At 37.7% G+C, this 24,164-nt stretch overlaps 1 protein-coding gene across 3 annotated transcripts in view; it reads right to left on the reverse strand.

Annotated features, from left to right (window-relative positions):
• Positions 1-685: 685 nt before the first annotated feature.
• LOC115219149 (rho-related BTB domain-containing protein 2) overlaps positions 686-24,164 on the reverse strand; it is an 83,109-nt gene continuing 59,630 nt past the window's right edge. For all 3 annotated transcript variants that reach the window (XM_029789251.2, XM_029789252.2, XM_029789253.2), the window contains exons 4-9: positions 23,421-23,612; positions 21,494-22,413; positions 8,905-9,023; positions 7,950-8,189; positions 6,632-6,780; positions 686-990 (exon numbers count right to left, since the gene is read on the reverse strand). In XM_029789251.2, the coding sequence (XP_029645111.1) occupies positions 813-990; positions 6,632-6,780; positions 7,950-8,189; positions 8,905-9,023; positions 21,494-22,413; positions 23,421-23,612 (1,798 nt within the window). In that variant the 3' untranslated portion in view covers positions 686-812. The remainder of the gene's footprint in view (positions 991-6,631; positions 6,781-7,949; positions 8,190-8,904; positions 9,024-21,493; positions 22,414-23,420; positions 23,613-24,164) is intronic.

Below are 24,164 nucleotides of genomic sequence, written 5' to 3' on the forward strand. Positions count from 1 at the left end.
AAAATAGGTGATATCATGTCAGAAAAGAAGTGATTAGGTGTGTGTGTGTGAGTATGTGTGTGTTTGGCTGAGGTGATGAATCAATATTTGTGAGATGAGAATAAGGGGTGAGGACTAGTAATGAGTGGAGGCAAAACAATGAGGGGAGGAGGGAGAGTAGGTAAATTTCTGAGCTGAGAGACCAGTGTGGTGGGAGGGTAGTAGGGGTCAAGTTGTGAGCCGTCAGTGTGGAATTAATTGCTGAAATAGGATAAGGAGGATATCAGGGTAGACTAGTGTAGGGTAGGGTAGGGTAATAACCTGAGATGAGACTTTGGGTGGGGGGTGGGGGAGAAGGAGATTTTGACTGAGGAGGGAGTTCTTTAAGATGTATCTATTGTCTGAGTTTACTGATTATGTGTATGTGTGTGTGTGTGTTTATTACACCAATTACCACAAGGACTGAAGGCCTCAAGAATCTTGGTGATAAAAAATACAACAAAAATCAAAAACAACAATGATGATGATGATGATGATGATGATGATGATGATGATGATGATGACGATAATGATGATGACAATAATAATGATAATAATAATAATGATGATAATAATAATAATATAATAATAATAATAAATTAAAATAAAATAAAATAAAACACAAAAATAAGAATAAAACAAAAAAAATAGCAGCGAACAAACAAACAGCAGTTTCAGTTGTATTTAAGATCGAAAGCAGAGTTTTTTTTTGTGTTTTTGTTATTGTTATTTCTTTTTTTTCAACTGTTTGACAGAAGTAGTTCCAGTGAGTCAGCGAATTGCCAAAGCAAAGGTCAACTGTTGGGCAGTTCAAGAGGGTCAGCCATGCTACTGTGACTGTGCCGTCGGCTAAAACACAGACAGCTGCTGGTGCAGCGTTCCCATCGGCTAAACTGTTGTTGCTTTTGGTGTTGTTGTTTCTTTGAAGGGCTGTTTAATAAACTCTGAAATAGTTCCATCTCTTTAACATACCTGCAAATAGAAATCACTTCAGTTAAACATTAAAAGCACCATTTGAGTGTGATCATTACCAGCGTCGCCTTAATGGCACGTGAACAAAACATTCGAGCGAGGTTTTTGCCAGTGCCACTGGACTGACTCCTGTGCTGGTGGCACGTAAAAAACACCATTTCGAGCATGGCCATTGCCAGTATCGCCAGACTGGCCCTCGGAGCAAGTGGCACGTAAAAGTACCCACTACACCCTTGGAGTGGTTGGCATTAGGAAAGGCTTCCAGCTGAAGAAACTCTGCCAGATCAGATCGGAGCCTGGCCCAGCCATCTGGTTCGACAGTCCTCAGTCAAACCGTCAAATGCTTGTTAGCATGGAAAGCAGACATTAAACGATGATGATGATGATGATGGTTGAGGAGGATCGAGGACTTGATGGTGGATGCTGGGGTTGGAGGCTGGCAAAGGTGAATGGAGTACGGTGGTATGGGCATGTGTTGAGGAGGAATGAAGAGCATGTTCTGAGGAGGGTGCTTGAGTTTTTAGCAAATGGACCGTGAAGGTGAGGTAGACCAAAAATGTGGAGGGGACAGGTGGAAGGGGAGATTGGGAGGGTTGGCTTGAGAAGGGACAATGCCCAAAACCAGGCAAGATGGCGAGATGGTGTGAGGGCAGTTGCTATGGCATTGAAGTAGATCTGGCCACTCCTGTTAAGGGGACAAAACCCAGATTTAAAACACTGGATGATGATGATTGAATAAGAGAGCAGCACATGACATCAAAGTGACACAAGGGAGCACATTTATGAAGCCCAATATAACCATCATTACCACCATCAGGGTACATCAAGCACATGCATCACAACTATACGTGCACAACATGGATCTTATATCAAAATAAACAGCACATGACCTTGCAGGTGGGGCACAGTTAGAATTTTCTTCAGGTCAAATAGCCCATCCCACTCTAAAAGGTCCCTGAATAAGGGTTGGTTAAGGATGTTGAACAAAACACCCATGTTTCCAAAGGTGAATTATCCAAACCTCCAAGAATCCCTCTCAACACATGGCTATGATGCGCCCTTACTACTTCTGCTCGTGATCAGAGATGCACGTATTGTCAGCCACTAAAGGACATGCTCAACTGGTTAAGGTCAAACAACTGACAAGTAAATCTGTGGTTTTGAGCAGAATATTTTATACCAAGGCAAAACAATGTACAAGGTAGCACTTCTAATCAGTTAAGATCAGAAACCATTATTTATTATTATTGAGATTGGACAATAGTTGAAATGATGAGGCTACTGATCCAGAAACATGGATCTACAATCGTAGATCCATGTTTCTGGATCAGTAGCCTCATCATCTCCAAGCAATAAGCACATCCTCTTCTTCAATGGGACATCAAAATCAGAGAATTTTCGATTCTTGAAATTATCTCCCCTTCTCATGTGGAGCTGATCTTACTTGTCATTTGGTTAGGACTAAACATCATTTCAAGGTGGAGAGGATTTTAATAAATCAAGAAATTATGTTGTATGGTATCATTATCATTATTATTATTATTATCATTATCATCATCATTATTATTATTATCATCATTATTATTATTATTAATATTATTATTATTATCATTATTATTATTATTAATATTATTATCATCATTATTATTAATATTATTATTATTATCATCATTATTATTATTATTATTATTATAATTATTATTATTATTATCATTATTATTATTGTTATTATTATTACTATCATTATTACTATTATTATAACTATTATTATTATTATCATTATTATTATTATCATTATTATTATTATTATTATTATTATTATTCAGTAGTTTTATTTTTATAGCGTGCTTTCACTTCACTACCGAGCGCAGCTCTGTGTGCCTTGGGTATGTGCTGTGATTTGTTGTGATGCTCTGATGGTTATTGTATGGAAAGTGTTCTGCGTAGGATGTGTGCAGTGCCTAGTAGTGCAATTTTCTGTATGTTATATGTTTGTAAGTCCTGGTGTTTTTGTTATGTATTTGTCTGAATATTTTTTTATCATGCCTAATGCACCTACTATGATAGGAATTGTTTCTGTTTTCAGGTTCCACATTCTAGTTACCTCTATTTCCAGGTCTTTGTATTTTGAGAGTTTCTCCATTTCTTTTAGAGACACGTTGTCATCTGCCGGTATTGATACATCAATTAGAAAGCATTTTTTTTCTTCATGATCTCTGACAACTATATCTGGTCTGTTGGCCTTAATTTCTCTATCTGTGTGTATCGGCATATCCCAGAGTATGGTTGCTTTCTCGTTTTCTGTGACCTTTTCTGGTGTGTGCCTATACCATCTTTTTTCTGTTGTTATTCCATAATGTTGGCATAGCTTCCAATGTATGTAGGTTCCAACTCTGTCGTGTCTGTGAATATATTTCTTCTTAGCCAGGACTGGGCAGCTAGAGATAATATGATTTATTGTTTCTTGTCCATCTCCACATATTCTGCAGTTACTTGTAATATTTCTTTTCATTACATGTTTTTGGTAATTTCTGGTGGAGAGGCTTTGGTCTTGTGCTGCAATTAAAAATCCCTGTTTCTGCTTTTATTATTATTATCATTATTATTATTATCATTATCATTATTATTATTATTACTATTTAATTTTTATTTTATTTTTATTTTATTTTTATCTAGTTTCAGCTCACAAGCTGTGGCCATGCTGGGGCACCGCCATTTGGTGTTGCTGCATGATTTTACTTCACGAATGCTTTTTAGCAATTGACATTTGGTGCATGAGAGAGTTCGATGCAGCAGCCCTCATCTGCACCTCCTGCCGTGAAGTTGGTTCATCTGGAACACCTGACAAGAAGAGATCCAGTTTTATTTTAAAGACATCTGCATCCACCCCATGCAGGTCTCTTAGGTTCTTCGGGAGGATATTGAAGAGCTGTGGGCCTCGGAAGCCCAGGCTATCACAGTATCTTGTCCTACATCTTGATGGCAAATTTGGAGTCCTTGGCACTATGCAGTGGCGCCCAGTTCTGGAATTTGTGTAACTCTTGATGTCAAAGTTTGGGACAAGTCGTTCTAGGATCTTCCAGATGTATATTATGGCATATCTTTCTCGCCTACGCTCTAAGGAATAGAGTATCAATCTCTTGAGTCTTTCCCAATAGCTTATATGCTGCACAGAGGCTATCTTCTTCGTGTAGCTTCGTTGGATCGCCTCAAGTTCTGTGATTAACTTGACACTGGATGGTGACCATAGCTGAGAGCAATAGTCAAAGTGGCTTAGGATAAGTGTCCTTCAGAGGATTATCATGGTTTCCTGGTCTCTTGTTCTAAAGGTTCTAAGAATCCATCCGGTCAGCCACCTACATTTCATTGCCAATTTAGCAACATGCACATGAAAGGTTGCATCATCGCTCATGTAAATACCCAGGTCTCGCACTGATTGTGCCTCTGGGATTGCAATCCCTCCAGGTCCAGTGTATTTATTGGGTATTGCATTTAGTTTTGCATGCTGATAGCATAAAGCTTGAAACTTTTCAGCATTGAACTGCATGCTATTCTTTTCAGCCCACTTGTATATTTTGTCTAGCTCACATTGCAGGTGCTTAGTGTCTTCAGGGTTCTGTATTGCCTGTGAAACTTTTGTATCATCTGCATAACTTGTGATCGTGGCTCTCTGCGTGGCTGAGGGAATGTCTGAGAGGGCCATTATGAACAGTAGTGGTCCCAAAACAGTGCCTTGCGGAACACCACTCACTATTTATTATTATTATTATCATTATCATTATTATTGTTATTATCATTATTATCATAATTATCATTATTATTATTATTATCATTATTATTATTATCATCATCATTATTATCATCATCATCATCATCATCATCATCATTATTATTATTATTATTATTATCATTATTATTATTATTATTATTACTATTACTATTATTATCATCATCATTATTATTATTATTATTATTACTATTATTATTATTATTATTATCATCATATTATTATTATTATTATTATTACTATTTTTATTATTACTATTATTATTATTATTATTATCATCATTATTATTATTATCATTATTATTATTATCATCATTATTATTATTATCATTATTATTATTATTATCATTATCATTATCATTATATTATTATTATTATGATTATTATCATTATTATTATCATCATTATTATTATCATTATTATTATTATCATTATTATCATTATTATTATCATTATTATTATTATTATCATTATTATTATCAATATTATTATTATTATTATTAGTATCATTATTATTATTATTATTATTATTATTATTATTATTATTACTACTACTATTATTATTATTATTATTATTATTATTATTATTATTATTATTATTATTAGTACTACTACTATTATTATTATTATTATTATTATTATTATTATTATTATTTGATATACCTGCGCTTGTCTATGCTTGTAGGTCACTCAGGCTACAAGAAATGGCAGCTAAATCTCTGAAGACGGGGTGGATTTAAGTGGAATGCCTATGAACACAAAAGTTTGCTCAATCAGGATCAACCTGGGGCTGAACAACAATTGGGTTAATGTTTCACTCTGATACATAAAGTATAAGTGGTTACTAACTACCGAAGGTGTGTGGCTTAGTGGTTAGGCTGTTGTTGAACTCAGGAATGTGGGATCATGGTTTCAATTCCCAAACTAGGTGGTGTATTGTGTTCTTGAGCAAAACACATCATTTCAAGTTCTTCCAGTCTTACCGTGTGATGGACCGGGGTTTGTTTAGGGTGGGGTGGGTGTGCTGTAATCTTATATGCCGTGGAGACTAGGTTAAGTTCAAGCCTTATGAGTCCCAGGGCACAGGACAGAATTAAGTCTAAGTACACTATAAGTCAATGAGCCAAAGAAGGAAGGTCTATGCAGTCATGGGATATGCTAGAAATAATACCCATATAACTCAGATCTCGTTAAAAAAGAGATACATTGGATAAAGTAGCCCAAAGTATATGTGTCATTCTTTTATGTCTCCTTTTCCGTGTTGGCATGGATCAGATGGAACTTTTTGAGGTACCATTTTATGGATTTTCTTCTTGGATGCCAACTCATTTAGTTGCTTGTTTGACATGCAGGAACATGGTTCCCCAATTCTAAAAATCAGGAGATACAAGGCACACAATTCGTCATTGTCATCAACATTTAATGTCCATTTTCCATGTTGGCATGGGTTGGACGATTTGACAGGAGCTGCCCAGCCGGAGAATTGCTCAGGCCCCAATTTTCTGTTTTGGCAGGGTTTCTACAACTGGATGCCTTTCCTAATTCCAACCACTTTACAGAGTGTGCTGGGTGTTTTTTACGTGGCACAAGCACCAGTGCTTTATATGTGACACCAACATGGGTGCTTTATATGTGGAACTGGCATGGGTACCTTTTACATGACACCAGCATGTGTGCCTTTTATGTGGCACCAGCATGGGTGCTTCTTATGTGGGACTGGCACTAAAAAACAATAAGCAATAGATGCTCAATGTTTGATCATAATCTCTTAAAGCAATTAAAAATAAGAACAAAAACACACAAAAATAAGGGACAAAAAATAAGACATGCAAATGTTTAAGAGCGCTGAACTTACCATTCAGGAGGCCATCTATGTTTATCAATAAACAACTGGTTCTCCAAACTGAGAGTTTTGTAGAGTTTCACATATTGTGGGAATATGTCGAGAAAATGAACACAAAGGTAGTGAAGGCACCACTTTGCAAGCTGTACGGCATTGTGTAGCTGGAAGGAAAAGGAACATAGAGATGACAGCGAGAACCATACAAGGGATTGACATCACAGTAAATGTACAAAACCGTGAAAATTTCAGAGGGTGAAGAGATGGGGATAATTTGAACTTCCATTTTCTACTGAAATTTCATACTCTTTACTGTTTTACTTATTTCAGTCATTTGACTGCAGCCTTGCTGGAGCACTGCCTTTAGTTGAGCATATCAACCCCAGGACTTATTCTTTGTAAGCCTAGTACTTATTCTATTGGTCTCTTTTGCCGAACCACTAAGTTACGGGGACGTAAACACACCAGCATCAATTGTCAAGCAATGTTGGAGGGACAAACACAGACACACAAACACACACATATATATACATATACACGACGAGCTTCTTTCAGTTTCTGTCTACCAAATCCACTCACAAGGCTTTGGTCGGCTCGAGGCTATAGTAGAAGACACTTGCCCACGGTGCCACGCAGTGGGACTGAACCCAGAACCATGTGGTTGGTAAGCAAGCTACTTACCACACAGCCACTCCTGGTTAACTTTTATTCCAAACATTAGCTTGATAGCAACAAAGTTATCTAATCAAATTCTTCGTTATTTTAAAAACTAATTGAAACAAAATGAATTCAACAGAAATACATTAATAGGTGCAGATGTGGCTGTGTAGTAAGAAGTTTGCTTCCCAACTGTATGGTTCCAGGTTCAGTCCCTCTGTGTGGCACTTTGGGCAGGTGTCTTCTACTATAGGCTCAGGCTGACCAAAGCCTTGAGAGTGGATCAGGTAGAAGGAAACTGAAAGAAGCTCTTTGTATATATATATATATATATATATATAGACATGTGTGTGTGTTTTCCATCATGACCACCACCACTTGCCAACTGGTGTTGGTTGGTTTATGTCCCCCACAACTTAGCAGTTTGGCAAAAGAGAATGATAGAATGAGTATCAGGCTTAAAAAAAAACAAGTACTGGGGGGTGATTTGCTTGACTAAAATTCCACTCAAATGAGTGCCCCAGCATGGCCACAGTCTAATGACTGACACAAGTAAAAGAATAAAAGATAACAAAAGGGTTTATGATGGGATCAACAAGTGAAATGAATTGGCTACGATCTAAATAAACAAAGCAATCTGAGGTAACAGATAAAGGAAGGCAGTTCTGTAACAAACCTGTGCAGTTTCCAGAATACTCAACACATCTTCCATAATGTTAACATTGGCATCTTCCTGTATTCCCAACTCCTGGACGACATGCCCTTCAGTGAAAGCAACAAGACGAGGGAGGCACAAACGATTAGCCACCTCAATTAGGCTCATACAATCAACACCAGCCATACATGGTGATTCACCTGTGTAAAGGTACTCTTGGAGAGCTTTAAAGGTATCTTTGCAGATACCTGGGAATGAAATCTGTAAAAAGGGAGAAAAACAGCATAAAATTAATACACGCTCACTAATGCTTGCTTTGTCTCTCCTCCTCCTCCTCCTCTCTCTCTCTCTAGATTGTGCTTCCACCATCACTCTTTCTCTCTCTCTCTCAATGGGCTCTCACTCCCTCTCTATATCTAGATGTCTCCCTCTTGTTCTCCCACTTCTCTCCTTGTTAACCCTCTGTATGTAGGAGTGTTTCTCTCTTTTTTTTCTCCCTTTTCTCTCCCTCTATATACAAGTATCTCTCTTTCTTTCTCTAACTCTAGATAGTCTTTCTCCTATTCTATCTTTGTACCTCCTTCTTGTTGTCTATACTTAGATAATCTCTCTCTCTCTCTCTCTCACTCTTTCTTTCACACAAACACTCTCTCTCTCCCTGTCTCTTTCTCTCTCTCTCTCTCTCACTCTTTCTTTCACACAAACACTCTCTCTCTCCCTGTCTCTTTCTCTCTCTCTCTCTTACTCTCTCTCTCTCTCTCTCTCTCTCCCTCTCTGCACATATATGTTACCCACTCATCCATCCATCTGTCTGACTATTTGATACACCAAATGACGGAATGATCACAAAAAGTCTTTATTCAAAGATTTGCTTCATCAATAATGTCTTGGACTAAACACCACCACCACCACCACCACCAACAACAACAACAACAACAACAAAATCAGCAACAAAAAGAAAAACAGGTAAAATTACCACTTTTGCCGAAGATTCCCGAAAGTTATCACTAAACATTGCATACATCATTTCACAGTGAGCCATCAGGAGGGGTTTGTGTGCTCGAACCATTCCATCATCAACTTCAAATGTGACATCTGCAGTGGGATAATAATAATAATGATGATAATGATAATGATAATAATAATAATAATAATAATAATAATAATAATAATAATAATAATAATAATGATAATGATAATAATAATAATGAAATCTTAATGAAATCAGCAAACAATCAACGCTACTGAGCAACAAAAAGAAAACAAAAATACTCCGCAAATATAACATCACAGAAAAAGATTTACCTGAGATAAAAGAAAAGCTGAAGCAAGATATCCTTGTCAAAGCACAAAGGATCCGCCAGTACGAGAAACGCCAGCGCTTCTTTGAACAAAACAAAAAGTTCAACTCCAACCCGAAAAAGTTCTACCAAGAACTTGGCAAAAATAAAATAGAAGTCACTGCAGCACCAACGGCAGAAGAATTTGAAGAATTCTGGAGAGAAATATGGTCGGCGAATGAACAACCAAAAAAAAGGAGTATCAAAATAACAAACTCGGCATCTGAACAACTTTGGACCCCCCATAACAACTGAAGAGGTCACCCAGGCACTGCAAAGACTAAGCAACTGGAAGGCACCAGGGCATGACAAGATCCCCAACTTCTGGTTGAAATATCTAACAGGAATGCACAAAAAGCTGGCTGAAAACTTTAACAACATACTAGCAGAGCCAGAGACAATGCCAGAATGGCTCGCGAAGGGGAAAACCATCTTAATTCCCAAATCAAATGAGACAGCAAAACCAGAAAACTACAGACCAATAACCTGCCTCCCTACAATGTTCAAGGCATTTACTGCAGTGATATCGCAAAGGTTGAACAAGCACCTGGACGAAAACAAACTGTTCCCAGAAGAGCAGAAAGGATGCCGCAAAGGCTCATATGGCTGTAAAGATCAACTAATGATTAATAGCCATAACTGAAGACAGCTACAGAAAGAAGAAAGGCCTCAGTATGGCCTGGATTGACTACAAAAAGCGTTTGATAGCATCTCCCACACATGGATCCTCGAAACACTAGCCATTAACAAAGTAGCACCAACAATCATAAAATTCATAGAGCACTCTATGAATAAATGGCAAACAGTCCTACACCTCCAAACAAAAGAGGGACTCATGAAAACCAAAGACATCCCCATTAGAAGAGGAATATTCCAGGGACACTCTCTCTCTCCACTCCTTTTCTGCTTGGCACTGTCACCTCTATCTGATATACTAAATAGAACTGGATGCGGATATAAATGTTACGGCAAAACGATCAGCCACCTTTTATATATGGATGACCTAAAACTATACGCTGCAAATACAAACAGCTGGAAACCTATTAAAGACAGTTCATGGATTTACCAAAGAAATAGATATGAAATTGGATTAGAAAAATGTGCCAAAGTAACCATGAAAAGAGGAAAACTAGTTAAGAGTAGCAACACCTCACACTAGATAAAACCAATGAAATAAAAGAATTAGACCAAAGCCAAACTTACAAATACTTAGGAATCCATGAACTAGATAAGACACAACACACACAAATGAAAGAGAAAATAAAAAAGAATATTATAGACGAGTTAGATCAATACTAAAACAGAGCTCAATGCTAAAAACAAGATAATAGGTATTAACACTTTAGCTGTCCCTGTTATAAGTTACAGCTACAATATCCTTAACTGGACACGAAATGAACTGACCAAAATAGATAGGAAACAAGAAAATTCTGACAGGATCTAGGATGCATCACCCAAAATCTGACATAGAAAGACTATATATACAACGTATAGAAGGTGGTAGAGGCCTTATACAACTGGAAAACTACTATAAAATAACCACCATAGGACTGCAAAATTATCTACTTCAGAAGGAAGGAAAACTGATACAAGTAGCGGCAAAACACAAGCAAAACAAAAAACTGTTCTCAGTATTTAAGGAAGCTGACAAATACAAACAAGAAATCATACCACCTAATAAATATGAAGAAGAAGAAGAAGAAGATGAAGAAACAACAAAAGCTATAAAACAAATGAAATCCAAACTAAAAATAGAACAGCAACGAACCATGATAAAACGATGGCAAGAAAAGCCCCTTCATGGTAAGTACTGGACCAAACTAAACGCAAAAGAAATAGACAAAGAAAAATCCCAGCAATGATTGAGAAGCTCAGGACTCAAAGCAGAAACAGAGGGATTTTTAATTGCAGCACAAGACCAAAGCCTCCCCACCAGAAATTACCAAAAACATGTAATGAAAAGAAATATAACAAGTAACTGCAGAATATGTGGAGATGGACAAGAAACAATAAATCATATTATCTCTAGCTGCCCAGTCCTGGCTAAGAAGAAATATATTCACAGACACGACAGAGTTGGAACCTACATACATTGGAAGCTATGCCAACATTATGGAATAACAACAGAAAAAAGATGGTATAGGCACACACAGAAAAGGTCACAGAAAACGAGAAAGCAACCATACTCTGGGATATGCCGATACACACAGATAGAGAAATTAAGGCCAACAGACCAGATATAGTTGTCAGAGATCATGAAGAAAAAAAATGCTTTCTAATTGATGTATCAATACCGGCAGATGACAACGTGTCTCTAAACTAAAGAAATGGAGAAACTCTCAAAATACAAAGACCTGGAAATAGAGGTAACTAGAATGTGGAACCTGAAAACAGAAACAATTCCTATCATAGTAGGTGCATTAGGCATGATAAAAAAATATTCAGACAAATACATAACAAAAACACCAGGACTTACAAACATATAACATACAGAAAATTGCACTACTAGGCACTGCACATATCCTACGCAGCACACCTTCCATACAATAACCATCAGAGCATCACAACAAATCACAACACATACCCAAGGCACACAGAGCTGCGCTCGGTAGTGAAGTGAAAGCACGCTATAAAAATAAAACTACTGAATAATAATAATAATAATAATGAATGCCCTGATGCAGTACCAGGCAGTGGCTCTCATGGCTTCTGATCTTAACTGATTGGAGGTGTTATCATGTACATTGTTTTGTCTTGGTATAAAAGATGGGCTACAGCAAATATTCTGCTCAATACCACAGATTTGCTTGTCAGTTGTTTGACCATAACCAGTTGAGCATGTCCCTTAGTGGCTGACAATACGTGCATCTCTGATCATGAGCAGAAGTAGTGGGGGAGCATCATAGCCATGTGTTGAGAGGAATTCTTTGAGGTTTGGATAATTCACCTTCGGAAACATGGGTGTTTCGTTCAACATCCTTAATCCTTATTCAATGACCTTTTGAGTGGGATGGGCTACTCGACCTGAAGAAAATTCTAACTGGACCCCACCTGCAAGGTCATGTGCTGTTTATCTTGATATGAGATCACCATGTCGCGCACATATGGTTGTGATGCATGTGCCTGGTGTACCCTTATCAGACGGGTAGTCATGATGGGTATACTGGGCTTTGTATATTTAACCCCAGTGTCACTTTGATGGCATGCTCTGCTCGCTCACTCAATAATAATAATAATAATAATATAATAATAATAATAAAAGTAATAATAATAATAATAATGATAATGATAATAATAATAATAATAATAATAATAATAATAATAATAATAATGATAATGATGATGATGATAATAATAATAATAATAATAATAATAATAAAAATAATAATAATAATAATAATAATGATGATAATAATAATGATAATAATAATGATGATAACAACAACAACAACAGCAATGATGATGATGATGATAATAATAATCCTTTCTACTAAAGGCACAAGGCCTGAAATTTGGGGGCAAGGAGATAGTTGATTACATTGACCCCAGTACTCAACTGGTACTTATTTTATCAACCCCGAAAGAATAAAAGGCTAAGTTGACCTCACCGGAATTTGAACTCAGAATGTAAAGAAGGTTGAAATGCCACTATTAATTTTGCTAAGGATGGTAATGATTCTGCCAGCTCACCAATAATAATTTTTTCTTTATTAACCACTAAGGGTTTGCAAAAAAATTGGGGACAAAACAGGACAATTCAATGTCGGGTTACATAAAAGGTGTGTGAAAAGTAAAAAGCAGGAACAGCATAAAATGTTAACAATGAATAATTCCCCAGAAGAGGGAGACTTCCTGGAGATGCTTGTAGAAACCCCACAAACCTGGGTGACCCTGTCTAGTAGGGCAAGTGCCTTCTCCATACCGTCTACAGGCACATGCTTAGAGTAGGCCCATTCATCTGGGCCATTCTTGCCATATTTACCCATAAAATTGCTGGGAGGCAACACTTGTCTCTCTACTCTCACTTTCCTTTGCAAGTGAATCTTGAAAAAGTTGATAAGAGCTTGGCCAAAGAAGAAAGTATCTGTTTTCAGCCCTTTCAATCTGGTCCATCACACAACCTCTTTTGCTAAGGCCACCAGACAAAGAAACTGCCTGCCCTTGCTGGTCAAAGGAAGGTGGCAGGATGATCTCCACAATGGACTCAGCTGATAGTTGGAGCCATCCTACATGTAACAGCAGGTGTTTAACACAATTCCCTCAATTCAGCAATGCTCAGCCACTGGATGAGAGTATGCAGAAGTTTCGTCACTCTGCAAGCATCTTCAGCAAGCCTGACTGACAGCACTTCCATGCCTGCAGAATTTATCCCAAACTAAAGCACTAGGAACCTTAACAAACACTATCAGTGTGTGGACTTTGAAGATGATAGTATTTGTTATGGTCACTCAATTTTTTTTGATTGGTCAATCAACTGAATGAGTAAATGGAATTATGAATGTACATATAATACACATCAGAAACAGCTTAAGCCTAAGATTCACAAATAAAGAAATATGTAAGGCCTATTAATTATACCTTCTCTTATGTGTGTGTGTGTGTATATATATATATATATATATATAGTGGCACTCCATTGGTTACGACGAAGAGGGTTCCAGTTGATCCAATCAATGGAACAGCTTGCTCGTGAAATTAACGTGCAAGTGGCTGAGTACTCCACAGACACATATACCCATAACGCAGTTTTTGGGGGAGAGTCAGCATGACAGAGTGTGACAAGGCTGGCCCCTTTGAAATACAGGTACAACAGAAACAAGAAGAAAGAGTGAGAGAAATTTGTGGTGAAAGAGTACAGCAGGGTTCACTCCCCCCACCCTTCTGCAGGAGCTTTATGGAGCCTTAGGTGTTTTCGCTCAATAAATACTCATAATGGCCAGTCTGGGAATTGAAACTGCAATTCTACAACCGCAAGTTTGCTGCCCTAACCACTGGGCCATTGTGCCTCCACACACACACACACACACACACATAATGTAGGTATGTAAAATTCAAGCTGTTTCCTCTTGAAACAAATTTACTTATTCCAGTACTCCAATTCTGTATATAGTTGCTACATTTATGTGAGGAACATATTAGACAATACAGTTCTATACTTAGGAGATGAGGAATTATGTACATTATTTACATTATTTACATTTGATGGATATCTGTCCTCATCTTGTTCGTTGTTATCATAACGTTTTGGTTGATATACCCTTCAGCATTCATCATGGGTTCTCATTCCTAAGGTATTTTTTATGTTTTTGTTGTTGTTGTTATTATTATTATTATTATTATTATTACTATTATTATTATTACAATTATTATTATTATTATTATTATTATTACAATTATTATTATTATTATTATTATTATTACAATTATTATTATTATTATTATTATTATTATTATTATTATTATTATTATTCCGGTCACTGCCTGGAATCGAACTCGGAATCTTGGGGTTAGTAGCCCTAGCTTTTAACCACGGGCATATGGTGTAGTGGTTAAGAGCATGGGCTACTGACCCCAAGATTCCGAGTTCGATTCCAGGCAGTGACCTGAATAATAATAATAATAATAATATAATAATAATAATAATAATAATAATAATAATAATAATTGTAATAATGATAATAGTAATAATAATGATAATAATAATAATAATAATAATAATAATAATAATTGTAATAATAATAATAATAATAATAATAATAATAATAGCAACAACAACATCAAAAAATACCTTAGGAATGAGAACTCAGGTTCAAAATTTTCCCAAGACACCTGATGAAGGCTGGAGGGTATATCAGCCGAAACGTTGAGTTAACAACAAACAAGATGAGGACAAATATCCATCAAATGTAAATAATATAAATAATGTACATGATGAACGTACTGGAGTTGAACATTCTGGAAATATTGTTTGCAGAGTTATATAACATAACAGCAAGTTGGAAAAATTTTTTAGAATTACTCATTCACCATTACACGTTTCATTTGCAAATAGAAATCACAAAATTGCACATGTGGGATACACATGTAAAAAAATTCCTATTAGAATTTCTAACAGGAAATTTCATACATGTTTCTCCTACAAGTACAATTTTGTAATTCATATTAGCAAACAAAACATGTTTAATGGTGAATAAATAATGCTAAAAATTTTTCCCACTTCCTCATATGTTATGTGTGTGTGTGTGTGTGTGTGTGTGTGTGTATGTCTTTTGTTTGTATTTCTAAGGTATGTAATAATCTTTATTATTCCCAAATATATTTGAACTAGTCCTAATCTTGGTTGTTATAGGCACCACATTTCAGTTATTGTACTCTTCAGCCTACTTCAGGCATCTTCAGGTGAAGAGCATTCTTGGAATTTGGAACTAACCCCTTTCTCAAATCTATGGGGACAGATTGTTCTTGTTCCACTGTCCTTAATAAGGATATCTCCTCAGTAAGTATTTTATTATTCATAATGTGGGGACTTTGTTATGCTTTGACTAGGGTACATATAGCTTGACTGGCTGAGGGATTGAACAGCCCTACTTCTCCAAGGATTTAATCAAAAGCTTGGTTCAAATTCCAAGAATATTACAAGATAATAGGCACAAGTGTGGCTGTGTGGTTAAGATGCTTGCTTCCTAACCACATGGTTTTGGGTTCAATCCCATTCTGTGGTAACTTGGGCAAATGTCTTGGGTTGACCAAAGCCTTGTGAGTGAAACTGGTAAAAAGAAACTGAAAGAAACCCATTCTATGCATATGTATGTATGTATGTATGTATGTGTATATATCATCATCATCACCATCATTGTTTAATGTCCGTTTTCCATGCTGGCATGGGTTGGACGATTCAACTGGGGTCTGGGAAGCCAGGAGGCTGCACCAGGCTCCAGTCTGATCTGGCAATGTTTCTACAACTGAATGCCCTGCCTAATGCCAACCACTCCAAGAGTGTAGCGGGTGCTTTTTTTACATGCCACCAGCACATATATATGAGTTTGTGTGTATATATATACATATGTATGTGTGTGTATATATATATATATATCATCATCATCATCATCATCATCATCATTGTTTAACGTCTGTTTTCCATGCTAGCATGGGTTGGACGGTTTTGACTGAGGGCTGGCAACCAGATGGCTGCACCAGGCTGCAGTGTTGATCTGGCAGAGTTTCTACAGCTGGATACCCTTCCTAATGCCAACCACTCTGAAAGTGTAGTGGGTGCTTTTTACGTGCCACCTGCACGGGGGCCAGTCAGGCGGTACTGGCAATGACCTCGCTCGAATGGTGCCCTTTTACGTGCCATGGGTACAGAAGCCAGTTGGCTGCTCTGGCAACGGTCACCACGATCACGCTCGGATGGTGTTCTTGGTACCCTACTAGCACAGGCATAAGTGCCAGTAAGGCGACACTGGTAACGATCATACTCGAATAGCCTCTCTGTCAACGATCACACTCGCATGGTGCTCTTTGCTAGCACAGATCGAAATGATTTTGATTTTGATTTTGATTTCACTTGCCACAATAGATCTTCGCAAGCAAAGTTTAGTGACGAAAGAAGGAAAAGCTACGCATAAGCGGGCTGGTTATGCTCCTGGCATAGGCCACAGGTTATGGTTTCATCTGACTTGCCAGGTCTTCTCGAGCACAGCATATTTCCAAAGGTCTCGGTCTCTAGTCATTTCCTTGGTGAGGCCTAATGTTCGAAGGTCGTGCTTCACCACTTCATCCTAGGTCTTCTTGGGTCTACCTCTTCCACAGGTTCCCTCAACGGCTAGGGTGTGGCACTTTTTCACACAGCTATCCTCATTCATTCTCACCACATGACCATACCAATGCAGTCGTCTCTCTGGCACACCACATCTAATGCTTCTTAGGTCCAACTTTTCTCTCAAGGTACTTACACTCTTTTGAGTATGCACACTGACATTACACATCCATCGCATCATACTGGCTTCATTCCTTGCGAACTTACACATATCCTCAGCAGTCACAGCCCATGTCTCACTGCCATGTAGCATGGCTGTTCATACACATGCATCATACAGTCTACCTTTTACTCTGAGCGAGAGGCCTTTTGTCACCAGCAGAGGTAAGAACTCTCTGAACTTTGCCCAAGCTATTCTTATTCTAGCAACTAAACTTTCAGTGCACCCTCCTCTGCTACTGGTTTGGTCACCTAGATAAAGGAAGCTATCAACTACTTCTAGTTTTTCTTCCTGGAATGTGGCGGAAGTGGGTCTCTGTGCATTTAAAGTGTTGTGTGTGTGTGTGTGTGTATGTATATGTATATATATATATGTGTGTGTGTGTATATATATATATATACACACATACATACATATACATGTATATATATGCATACATGGGGAGCACTTTTCTTTAGCACTCCGTCGGCTACGACGACGAGGGTTCCGGTTGATCCGAATCAACGGAACAGCCTGCTCGTGAAATTAACGTGTAAGTGGCTGAGCACTCCACAGACACGTGTACCCTTAACGTAGTTCTCGGGGAGATTCAGCGTGACACAGAGAGTGACAAGGCCGGCCCTTTGAAATACAGGTACAACAGAAACAGGAAGTAAGAGTGAGAGAAAGTTGTGGTGAAAGAGTACAGCAGGGATCACCACCATCCCCTGCCGGAGCCGCGTGGAGCTTTAGGTGTTTTCGCTCAATAAACACTCACAACGCCCGATCTGGGAATCGAAACCGCGATCCTATGACCGCGAGTCCGCTGCCCTAACCACTGGGCCATTGCGCCTCCACATATGCATACATATACATACATATATAAATATATGTGTGTAATATATATATATATATATATAATATTTCAATACTTCATTTAGGCATAACAAGATTGATAAGTTGATGTAGAACTCAATAAACACACAGCCCAGAATACAATGTTATATGAGTATAGAGTGGTAATAAAAAACAAAAAGGTGATATCAGAAAATCCAAATGTTATGTAATGAATTTCATTCACTTACAGCTGTTTCTGCTATAAGATGTGATGGACTGTTACTTGAGTACCAGGATAACAGTTTATAGTTTCGTCAGAGCCTTGAATATGAAGTACACTTCATTTGGCAAAGTTAGATTTTCAGAACATACAGATATTACTCATAACGAAAAGTTGTCTCAATAAATTCTGTCCAACCCATGCAAGCATAGAAAAGTGGACAATAAAATGATTTTGATGGTAACAAATACTTAAAGGGTGCAGGAAGGTACAAAAGCCAAAACATTATGACTATAACAACACAAGTCGGAATATCATCATTATCATCATCATCATCATCATTTAATGTCTGTTGTCCATTCTAGCATGGGTTGACAGTTTGATTGGGGCTGATAAGCTGGAAGGCTGCACCAGACTCCAGTCTGATTTGACATGGTTTTCTATGGCTGGATGCCCTTCCTAATGCCAACCACTCCAAGAGTGTACTGGGTGCTTTTATATGCCACCAGCACGGATGCCATTTGCATGACAATGGTATTTGCCATGATTGTGATTTTGCTCAGCTTGATGGGTCTTCTTCTCAAGAACAATATAATGCCAAAGGTCTCAGTCATTGCCTTCATGAGGCCCAATGCTTGAAAGGAACTCAGCCACTTTGCCACTTTTATATTTGCGTATAAAAATATTCCTTTCTATTATAGACATAAGGCCTGAATTAAATTTGTTTTTTTTTTTCGTTTTTGGTTGGAGAGGGACTAGTTGGCTACATCAACCCTAGCCCTAACCCCTTACTCAACTAGTATTTGTTGATGAAAGGCAAAGTCAACCTCAGTGGTATTTGAACTCAGGACAAAAAGAGCCAGAAAAATGCTATAAAGCTAACAATTCTATCTGTTTGGCACCTTGTACCTGTGCTAATAATATCTATAACAATATATCATTTACCTGTTTGTTCGTTAAATGTATTTTTTTTCCTTGCAAAGATCAACATGGATTGGATGGGGAATTTATGAATGGCAGGATGTTGTTGTCAGGTGCTCTTTCTGTTGGCAACATGTTTTCCAAGTAAGGAATATTTTCATTCCAAAGGTCTTCTGAAGTGCAGAACACCTGACCATCATGTCAACAAGCAATGTGAACACCATCTTTATTTCACTCAAGTACTGACAAACATGGAATGTCTACATTCATGCACATTTCTGTACACACAAACACACACACATGATGGGCTTTCTGCAGTCCCTATCAACAAAATTCATTCAAAATGCATTCACGCACACACACACACAATCTTCAGACAATCAGAGTCTTTTCATTAAAGGCATATCAATTCTGGAGATTTCTTGAGCCTTGAGATTATCTCCCCTTCTCATTTAGACTTGGACCCAATTACTAGCCGGTGATTGATTTATCCTCTCTTCAAGTGGAGATAATTCCAAAGAATCAAGATTTATCTTGTTTGCTATTCCCTTTAACTCTTATTCCTTTCCATTGTACAAATAAATGCCACTGGCCACTCTTGAATTGCATTTCTTAATTGAATTTTTGTTTCATTTATGCAAATTACTCAGGCCGTAAATGCAAACTACACATTTCTGTGTATATCTTAACTACACAGCAGGCATGGCTGTGTGGTTAAGAAGTTCTGTTTTCAACCACACAGCCTTAGGTTCAATCCCACTGGATGGTACTAAAGGCAAGTGTCTTTCTATTATAGCTTGAGGCCAGCCAGAGCCTTGTGGGTGGATACGGCAGATGGAAACTAGGTGTATCGTATTATCATCGTCTTTATCATTTTAACATCAACTTTTCCATGCTTGCACAGGCCAGCTGGAGCCTTATTGAGGTAGATTTTCAACAGGTGGATGCCTTTCCTGTTGCAAACCATCACCCATTTCCAAGCAAGGTAATATTTTCTCCATGGCCAGACAAGTTCTCGAAGAATACCAGGAATGAATAAAGCTGCTTGTATGACAGTGTTATGACGTGGGTGTACACATCAGGTGTAAGAATAGCATTACCCAAATAAATATTTGGATCTGATTATCTAGACTAACCTTTCGCAGAATCAATATGTTCACACTGAAAGCACTCTGTACTACACCAAACATAGTTATGATATTAAACTAACTCAGTAACCAATATGGATGATCAACACTGCCAAACTGTACCACTGTCAACTACTTCATAGTTCACACAGTTTGTTATTTTAATGAAATGCATTAGTCCACTTTCAGTCACGTTGAAGTGGTCAGGATCCTTCCACAACAGACAGTGACAACCATTTTACAACTAATTTGTGACACACACACACAAATTTACATACGATGCACTTCTTTCGGTTTCTGTTCACCAAATCCAATCACACAGCTTTGATTGGCCCAGAATAGAGAAGGTACTTTCCCAAAGTGTCACATAGGGGGACCGAACCTGGATGGCTGGGAAGAAAAATTCTTACTACACAGCCAAACCTGCACCTATAAACATCATTTATATTCGTTTTTCTATGTTGGCATAGTTTAAATGCATCACACTATTTGTAATTATTATTTGGTTTGGGACAGCAACAGGGTAAAGCCGACTCCACAGCTAACAACATAAACACAAAAGATGAAGAATTACCAAGAATTTATAAAGAATTGTGAAGAGTTACTCTTTTATTCTTTTACTTGTTTCAGTCATTTGACTGTGGCCATGCAGGAGCACCACCTTTAGTCCAGCGAATCGACCCCAGGACTTATTCTTTGTAAGCCTAGTACTTATTCTATCATTCTCTTTAGCTGAACTGCTAAGTTATGGGGGTGTAAACACACCAACATCGGTTGTCAAGCGACATTGGGCCACTCAACGAACACAAACACACAAGCACACATACATATATACAACAGGCTTCTTTCCGTTTCCGTCTACCAAATCCACTCACAAGGCTTTGGTCGGCCTGAGGCTATAGTAGAAGTCACTTGCTCAAGGTGCCGTGCAGTGGGACTGAACCCAGAACCATGTGGTTGGTAAGCAAGCTACTTACCACACAGCCACTTGTGCACATTTAATGTAAAGTACCTGAGGTATTTTGAAAGTTTGTGAAGAATGTGAATATTTTGTGAAAAGTTTGTGGAGAGTTTGCGTTGAATTTGTGAAGGATATGGAAAAATAGAATGAGGTTGGACTGAGGTGATTGCTTGAATATTTGAAAGAGAACTGATTGCTTACCAGTGGCGATTTCTCTCCTGAGTGCTAATTCTCGCAGATTGCTACATTGTGCTATGTGAAACCTGCGTCGCAGTTCAAGGTTTAGGTAAGCTTCCTGAGAAAGAAAGTTTCTGATGGAGAGTACGAGATCAGGGAGTTGCAACAACTCAGCAGCTACAATGACTTGATCGAAAATATCAAACTGTTCTTTGGCCACACCAGTGTATAAATACTCGAGAATATAGTGGAAAGCTTGTGGTGTGATATCAGGGTTTAACTGTACAGTGCATTGATTAGATTGGAAAGGGTGCTTGGGTGGTTTTATCTCAACAGAGTGAAATGCTGGGTGGGAGGGTACAAAAGTTTTTGTCTCAAATTCTTTTTGTTCATTAGCGACGACATTCAGGTGGTCTGACAGTGGACTTTCAGGTAAGACTCCATCACTGTCTATGAGTCTGTCTTTGTCGCTGTCATCTGAGACTTTATCTTCAGAGACAACCTCCTGAGTTGGTTGCTCCAAAGTGGGGCTTTTCAAGTCTGTTAAGAAAAGAGCCTTGAATACTGAGCTGGTAACCATTAAACAAATTTTGTGGGCGTATATACATTGTCTTTTGGCTACAAAAACCACATCTCCTTCAATCTCGTCCCTCAATAAATAACAGAGGTCGTTGTATATTGCTATTGATGGCAGTGTCACCTTTGGGTAAGTGGGCTGCGGAAGTTCCATAGGAGGCTGGATCATTGGTGGTTTCAACTTTCGAAGCTGGCTGTCCCAAAATTTCATCTTGCGCCGGTCAGTGAGGGCCGCTCGAACTGTGTTTAAAAATACATCTTCAATTCCAAATTCCGTAAGAATGCTCACTTCGTAGTAAGCAACTCCAATTTCGGCTGCAATATCGCGACCTTCTTGAGGGGATATTATATCTTTCTCTTCAATTGGCCTGATTAAAATAAATAATTGAATTAATTAAAACAACAACAACAACAACAATAATTGTTTCTAATTTAAGAACAAGGCCAGTAGTTTTGAGGGAAGGGGTTAGTCAGTTACCTGGCACTTTATTTTATCAACCCCTAGGGATGAGAGGCAAAGTTGACTTTGGCAGGATTTCAACTCAAAACATTAAAAGCCATAATTAAATAATGTGAAGAATTTTGGTCTGATGCCTTAACGATTCTGCTGTTGGCATCAGAGGTAATTACTGGGATTACTTGTTTTTGCTACAAGGGCAACAATAAAAGAACTTTATTTTGTTGACTCTGGAAGGTTGACGGGCAAATTGGAAGTCAACCAGATTAAACTTAGAAGATGAAAGAATGCAGCTAAATAACATAAAACATCTTGACTGATGTGCTGCTTACTGCATCAACCCACCTTATTATTATTATTATTGTTATTATTGTTATTATTGTTATTATTATTATTATTGTTATTATTGTTATTATTGTTATTATTATTATTATTATTATTATTATTATTATTATTATTATTATTAACAACAACAACAGTATGCCCTGATGCAGTACCAGGCAGTGGCTCTCACAGCTTCTGATCTTAACTGATTGAAGTGTTATCACGTACATTGTTTTGTCTTGGTATAAAAGATGGACTACAGCAAATATTCTGCTTAATACCACAGATTTGTTTGTCAGTTGTTTTATGCGATTCCAAATAATATTTTTAATATAATATTAAATATGTTAGATATTAAATATATAGAAATATAACATGATTTTTTAAAATAGGTAATGGCTATGAGGGTCCATCCAAGAAAAAGAGGAACCAAAGGGGTCCATTGATAAAAGAATGGTTGAGAAAAGATTAACCATCAACAACGCCACCACCACCACCACCACCGCCACCACTGCAGCTGCCACCAGAGTCACCGCTGCCACCACCACCACCAACAAGAACAAGAAGAACTGAGAGAAAAAAAAATATATATACCTATAAAGCAAACCTTTTTCCAAGTTCCGATAAACCTCAGTATTGTAGAGATATCGCATATCAGCTTGAGTACCAACGAGTACAATAGGAGTTGTGGGACAATATTTGCGGATTTCTGGCAGCCATACTTTCTTGACATTGATTAGTGACAGTGGTTTCACGACACTGAAGCACAAAATAACTACATCAGCTCTGTAAAAGAAACGAAATATATAAAATTATATGTGTCAGTTATCATAAGAGAACCTCTCATATGGAGTTGTGGTGCATATAGGCATGCATGTTTATATTGCTAGCGGGAGATAATAGTGTGCAGCTGCTGTCAGAATTACCAGCTTATGTGGTTTCAGCCTTCCTTGGCCTTGTCAATGGTAGATGTCTACAGCTAGAGACAGCAGCGATTACTCCATCAGTAATATATATATATATATCATTATCATCATCATCATTTAATGTCCACTATTTGATGGTTTGATTGGAATTGATAAGCTGGAGAGCTGCACCAGGTTCCAGTCTGATTTGGCATTGTTTCTACAGCTGGATGCCTTTTCAAACGCCAACAACTCTAAGAGTGTAATGGGTGTCTTTTATGTGCCACCAGTACAAGTGCCATTTATATGACACTGGCAACAACTATGACTACAATTGATGGGTGCCGTTCACATAGCACCAACAACCACCACCACAACTAAGATGCACAGGTCCCATATATATATATATATATATATATATATATATATAAGT

The sequence above is a fragment of the Octopus sinensis genome, linkage group LG14, assembly GCF_006345805.1.
Source record: "Octopus sinensis linkage group LG14, ASM634580v1, whole genome shotgun sequence".
Classification (NCBI taxonomy): domain Eukaryota; kingdom Metazoa; phylum Mollusca; class Cephalopoda; order Octopoda; family Octopodidae; genus Octopus; species Octopus sinensis.